The 7,146-nt window shown below is 38.8% G+C and overlaps 1 protein-coding gene across 1 annotated transcript; it reads left to right on the top strand.

Moving 5' to 3' along the window:
* Positions 1-5,067: 5,067 nt before the first annotated feature.
* Positions 5,068-6,930, top strand: TRIADDRAFT_60999 (uncharacterized protein; the record flags this gene model as incomplete). The annotated part of the gene is made up of 4 exons (XM_002116972.1): positions 5,068-5,088; positions 5,146-5,262; positions 6,226-6,511; positions 6,803-6,930. 4 exons carry the CDS (start codon positions 5,068-5,070, stop codon positions 6,928-6,930), a joined length of 552 nt encoding a protein of 183 aa, XP_002117008.1.
* Between the last annotated feature and the right edge of the window lie 216 nt (positions 6,931-7,146).

Here is a 7,146-nt window from a genome sequence, read left to right as displayed (position 1 = left end):
TGGTACCAGAAATCTTGGTATGGTAAAGTTGCTTTGATAGGCATGAATATCATTGACGATTTAGCCAATGTGTTGGAACGTTATTTTATATCGCCACTAGGTAAGAGTGTATGATTTTGTAATTAAAATTGGAGAATTGTATTACTCTCTTCTAACACCGATATTCCTATTATTTTGTTTTGAAGAAGATACATCAGGAGAAACAAGTTCCAATCAATCACGAGACGATTCTAGTTGTAAACCGATTGAAATTGAAAGAGAGCCAAGCAAGCAACATTAGTCCATTCTCTTCCCTGTCGATGCTACCTATACTAGCATGGAATGATTACAGGATTGTTAATGACTTTATCCTATTTATTGATGTCTTAGTGTGTTCAAGTATTTAATGTAGAAAATAAACTGCGGTATTGAGTGAAGAGAGCCAAGCAAGCAACATTAGTCCATTCTCTTCCCTGTCGATGCTACCTATAGTAGCATGGAATGATTACAGGATTGTTAATGACTTTATCCTATTTATTGATGTCTTAGTGTGTTCAAGTATTTAATGTAGAAAAATAAACTGCGGTGGAAGAGACAGCAAATTAATGTCATTCGCCCTGTTCTAGTTTGATAGTATCGCAATTAAAGTAGTAAGAATTGTTTTAATTTCATGTACAGCCTGGTAATTATGATAACCGTAAGAGTGAAATTTCAGGCATAGTATAAGTCAAAATTGATATTATGACTATTTGAATGGATTGATTTCATTTCATAGCTTGCTAATTCAACAATTTGAGGCCCAATCATATCCATGTTGCCTTGCAAAGTGATCCATTGGATTAGCGCCATTGATTACTCCACACCTGCGGCTGATAATCGTAATCACTGTCAAGGGAAATTTTACTCAATAAACCTTGAGAAAGGTAAATTCAATTTCACTGTTAAACTAGCAATAAATTAATATTGATTACTGACAAGTGTTTAGTATTCATGCAATCTAACTCTTGATGACAACTATTGACTACTATTCATTGTGGAGTTGCTAGCAGCATCAATAACGATATTGGACATTAGTAAAAGCGCCAGACTACTTATTCATTCTGGAGTTGCTTGCTGCATCAATAACGATATTGGACATTAGTAAAAGCGCCAGACTACTTATTCATTCTGGAGTTGCTTGCTGCATCAATAACGATATTGGACATTAGTAAAAGCGCCAGACTACTTATTCATTCTGGAGTTGCTTGCTGCATCAATAACGATATTGGACATTAGTAAAAGCGCCAGACTACTGACTACTATTCATTCTGGAGTTGCTAGCATCTATAACAATATTGGACATTAGTAAAAGCGCCAGACTACTGACTACTATTCATTCTGGAGTTGCTAGCAGCATCAATAACGATATTGGATATTAGTAAAAGCGCTAGACTACTTCTTCATTCTGGAGTTGCTTGCAGCCTCAATAACGATATTGGACATTAGCAAAGCGCCTTAGTCGTATCCAATAATGTTCCATTCCTTCCAATGCTATTGCAATGAAAGATTGATGTGATACGGTATATCTCTCTCTCTATACGTATAGGAGTATGGACAGATTATAATATACAATTGTAGGTAGTGTACTCTATTAACAAGTATTGAGTTTGTAAATCTGGGGCAATGTCCAAGAGCATTTCCTGACTGGTTTGCAATGGAAAATTTCGCGAAAGATTTATACTGTAGACATCCATTTGATGTCCAAGGGAATTTCATGGTTGGTCTGCAAAGGAAAACTTTGAGCGAAAAATTTCTACCACTGTAGTGTATGGATTTTCAACCCTTTACTTTATCAAGAGATACCGTACATATTTGTAACTACTGTAATTTGCTGAAATCGCTACAACGTCCATTTGCAGTCATGGACATTTCATGACTCATCTGTAAAGGGAAATTCTACGAAAGACTTCCAGACATCCATTGGATGTCAATGGGCGTTTCATAATGGGTCTGCAAGGGGAAATTGTACGATAGCTTGATAACATGTGTTTGATGTCAACGGGCATTTCTCCTTGGCTAGAGTAGGGACTTGGAGGTCTGTAAAGGAAAATTCTACCAAAGATTTCCAGACATCCTTTGGATGTCAATGGGCGTTTCATAACGGGTCTGCAAGGGGAAATTGTACGATAGGTTGATAACATGTGTTTGATGTCAACGGGCATTTCTCCTTGGCTTGAGTAGGGACTTGGAGGAGCATTTCTTTCAAGTCTCTGGTTTAAGTGATATTTTTGATTATATAGTTCAAGCTACTGATGGCCATAATGATGGAATTTTCAATGTCTGGTGCCCTATTTCCAGTTGTGGGTAATACTGTCCATCTCTATCCCGACGATTTTCTAGAGCCATCCTGTAATAGAATGGCGATTGGCTGCCAAGTACAGAAGAAAATGCGTTCAATTTTATGACTTTGCAACCAATCTGTTCCGAACTGATGGCTGTTGCGATGATGATCATCGACTACAGTACTGTACGAGTATTGCAGCAAGCAATGAATCCCACCCATCATTGCAGGCCTCAGAACTTGTGAAAAGGAAAAAGTTGCTGCCAGAAAGGATGCCCAATTGCTTACGCCAACGTTATTAGTTTATGCAACGCGGCGGCGTTCCAGCAAGCTCTGCCTAGCCAGCGAGCTGTACATTTGATGGCTGGCAGTGGTTAGTATCGGATTGATATCCGAACAACCACAACATGCCATCAATTGCATTCATGGCGATGTCTATCAACAAGATCACCTCCATTTCATGGCCGCCATCTTCTCCCTTGGAAATGAGCTAGTAAGGCCCTGCATTTATTTCACAAGTCCCTGCTAGGGTATATATGTTCTAGACTCACCATCGAGGTAAGAAAAACACTTTTCTAGAGGTGTTTCTTTCTTGACCTCCATGGAGACAGTATGGCATATCGGGGATTACCCAAGGAAAAATTCTCCCCTCCAATAGTTTCCCCTATACTCTTTAACGACTGCATTCCAATTAGTACAATCAATGAGTGATCCAAAATCATTTGGCATTTTGCCCCTTGATCTTTAGAAATCACACATTGACACAAGTGTGCTTACAAGGTAACCATTTGCCATTGCTGTTGTAATGTAGAGATTGAAACAGAAATGCTTTTGACCAATAATCAGTGAGGTTTTTATTGGATATTCCTTTTTTTTTAAAATTGCATAAATAGTTCTGAATTCAATGCAGTAGAGGGGAAAATTTTTGAGTGACCACTTGGAGGGGAGAATTTTAGTAAAGTAATCCCTGGTAACATCATACAGTACATCGTACGATAGACGCAATCCAACCCCTGGCCAAGACGAATGTTAGCAATACTGCGCCATCTTTCTCTCACTCTCTATCAATACTCGTACAGCTTTTAGTCTAGTCAGAAAATGAGTCATGCCGGCTGATAATAACTTTAGCTTTCTTTCTACTTCGATACTTAACTGTAGACGATCTTGCAAGAAGTCACAGCAGACAGATTAGTGCTGCCATTAACCATCCATGCAGTATCATCTCATCGACAGTAGAGTACATTATCGCTCATTTTGTGCTCGTCCTACTGTTGCATAAACTCTTTGCAAACTTGACCATAAACTCATTGGACTGCACTACTCTAGTCTATTTTGATGAGTGCACGATTTGAGCTCAATGAACTTTACCTACAATCAAGGACTCCTTGAAATGCACTTGGGTATTTCTAGAAGTCCTTGCTACCTTGACCTTGCTTCTTGCAAATGTTCAACTCAAGCCTATTTCTTGATACTCAGTTTATAAACTCCTTTCTAATAAAGTGTTGAAATACATGGGGAAGTTTGTAGACAATGAGCTAAGAAAAGGTAAAGCTCAATGAAACTTTGAATTTCAACACAATCTTGATAATAAAGTGTTGAAATACATGGGGAAGTTTGTAGAATACGAGCTAAGAAATGGGAAGCTCCATGAAACTACAAATTTCAACATAATCTTGATAACATCGTGATAGTGTTGAAATATCCAGGAAAGCTTGTAGAAAATGAGCTAAGAAATGGCAAGCTCAATAAAACTACAAATTTCAATAAAATCTTGATAATAAAGTGTTGAAATACCTAGGAAAGCAACAAATTTCGACAAAATCTCGTTAATAAAGTGTTGAAATACTTGGGAAAGCTTCTTAAAACTGAGCTAAGAAATAGTAAGCTCAATGAAACCACAAATTTCAACAAAATCTCGCTAATAAAGTGTTGAAATACCTAGGAAAGCTTGTAGTAAATGAGCTAAGAAATGGTAAGCTCAATGAAACTACAAATTTCAACAAAATCTCGTTAATAAAGTGTTGAAATACCCAGGAAAGCTTGTAGAATATGAGCTAAGAAATGGTAAGCTCAATGAAACTACAAATTTCAACAAAATCTCGTTAATAAAGTGTTGAAATACCCAGGAAAGCTTGTAGAATATGAGCTAAGAAATGGTAAGCTCAATGAAACTACAAATTTCAACAAAATCTCGTTAATAAAGTGTTGAAATACCCAGGAAAGCTTGTAGAATATGAGCTAAGAAATGGCAAGCTGAATGAAACTACAAATTTCAACAAAATCTCGTTAATAAAGTGTTGAAATACCTAGGAAAGCTTGTAGAATATGAGCTAAGAAATGGGAAGCTCAATGAAACTACAAATTTCAACAAAATCTCAATAATAAAATCTCGTTAATAAAGTGTTGAAATACCCAGGAAAGCTTGTAGAATATGAGCTAAGAAATGGCAAGCTGAATGAAACTACAAATTTCAACAAAATCTCGTTAATAAAGTGTTGAAATACTTGGGAAAGCTTCTTAAAAATGAGCTAAGAAATGGGAAGCTGAATGAAACTATAAATTTCAACTTAATCTTGATAATAAAGTATTTAAATACTTGGGAAAGCTTGTTAAAAATGAGCTAAGAAATGCGAAGCTGAATGAAACTACGAATTTCAACAAAATCTCCATGTTGGATATCGTTTGATACTACAGTAGCACAGTCCAGTCCACTACAGTACTATACAGTATAGTGCAGACTGTACACTGTGGACATTGTCAAGAAGAAAATGCCATTGTTGGACGTACAAGTACTGAGTTGAAGTGTACTGGGGTATGACAAGGGTTGATTCACACCTTGATCGCAGCGCCTTTGTCTACTGGGTCGAGTCATCAGCCAGCGGACAAAGCGTAGAGTACCCAGTGGAGGCGGCGATGGTGACGCCACCAAAGTGACTCGACTGGCCGATGACCACACTGCCAAGGTGAGTGGACACCACTAGAAGCGTCCGTGAGAGTGACGTGAGGAAAAGAGTTGACTCGCTGCGATCACCTGAACCGACTGGTGATCACGGACACCAGACACCATCACCCTTCGTCGGCGTTCAGAGCTAGACCGATTCGGTACCGGTTGGGAACGCAATCGTCTCCATCCAATCTTGCACTAGGTCATCGCTGCTGCCATCTTGTTGCTAAAAGCAAACTACGCTAGTTTGCGTCCATTTTTCCAGTCTACAAACATGATTAGAGCGTTTTAATTGATCTATCCAACAGTATATCCATTGTGACAATTTCAACAGTCGTCTTGAGCAGGTACAGATACAACTTGCAGCTGATCAATCCAACAGCGATCCTCAGCGTCCAGTGGTCTTGCGTTCTTCTTTTCCCTTGACTATCAATTCTTCCATCATAGTATTTTCTCTTTGCTCTTGCTTTCCAATTCAACTCTGTATCCATCATTGACTTGTCAACAGACTTGAAAAAAAATTCCATTTCATCCTTGTTGTCACCTTGATCATTAGTGTAGCATGATTGAATTTTAGTTTACTGCAAATTGTCTTCATCGACTTGGCTAAAAAAAGCCATGCAAACTTGCATCGATCCAATTCGATATTAGGCCATTGCGATCTCCAATTCAATATCGCTTCTTCCTTCATGTGTAGTTCCACTACAGATTGATCCATGTAAGAAGAGAGAAAGAGAGTCTATATCACACAGGTGAAGGAAGACAACGTCGTGGACTTTGTATCGTGCTAGAAAGTTTTTTTGGCCATCTTTCCTATTGTTGACATTAGACTCTTTTGTCCTTGTCCAGCCCTTGATTGCAATATTCAGCATCCGTCATCGATCTTTTCATCCAAATCAAATTATTAATCAACCTCCAGTAGGAAAAAAAACTCGTTGGACATTAGCAACGACCTTGAGAAGACTTTAAATCACAACAACAGCCATCAAGGAAGACTGCAGACATCCAAAATACCATCGTCTTGTTGTCATTACCGGCAAACCATCGACAAGAAGAACAACAACTGCCTGCAACATTTCCCATCACTTTGCCTTCCAATCGATATCCATATCCAATGCCCAAAGCCAAGCAACGCTCCTCCAATCGACGTCCATGGCGTGGAGAAGCCAATGAAGGCAGTCTGCCTCCTCCATTGCGCTCTCGCCTAGCTGATCTCTTTGGCCAGATTGAGCGTGAATTTGAAATTATTTACAACGAAAATGCAATCTGTAAGTTTCAATCAGATACACCATCACACGGTACAATTCCATCTTGTTCAGCATGGATATGCTGGTACGCATCTACTTTTAGCTTACATAAACCCTTGCAAAACATCAAATACTACCAATAACGTAGACTTACTACAGTCATGGCTGTTGATAGCCGCCATTTTTTGCGTTATGTTTTTACAACCATGCCAAATCCATTCTCGCCGTTGGTGATACCAACATAGAGGAAGGAATGGCTGATCGTTGACTATCTTGACATGATTCCATTCGTCAAGTCCTTTTCCCTAATAGACCTTGCAGTATTTACCCCCTACATGGACAATCCATTCGATGAAGGACCAATCCATTTGGTCTACACTAGTATCGTGTCAAAAAATAAATCTGCATCCATTTTAGAGGAAGGAATGACTGATCGTTGACCATCTTGACTTCATTCCATTCGTCAAGTCCCTTTCCCTAATCGACCTTGCAGCATCTACCCCCCTACACGTACAATCCATTCGAGGAAGGACTAATCCATTTGGTCTACACTAGCATCATGTCCAAAATCAATCTGCATTGATTTTGGGTACCTGCGATAGCATTACTCTTCACACCAATACTGTACGCATATGGAATAAGTTAGGCTAACCACG

This window comes from Trichoplax adhaerens, genomic scaffold (assembly GCF_000150275.1).
Source record: "Trichoplax adhaerens TRIADscaffold_19 genomic scaffold, whole genome shotgun sequence".
NCBI classification, from domain to species: domain Eukaryota; kingdom Metazoa; phylum Placozoa; class Uniplacotomia; order Trichoplacea; family Trichoplacidae; genus Trichoplax; species Trichoplax adhaerens.
The sequence above is the reverse complement of the archived record's forward strand: the minus strand, read 5'-3'. Positions and strand labels throughout refer to the sequence as shown.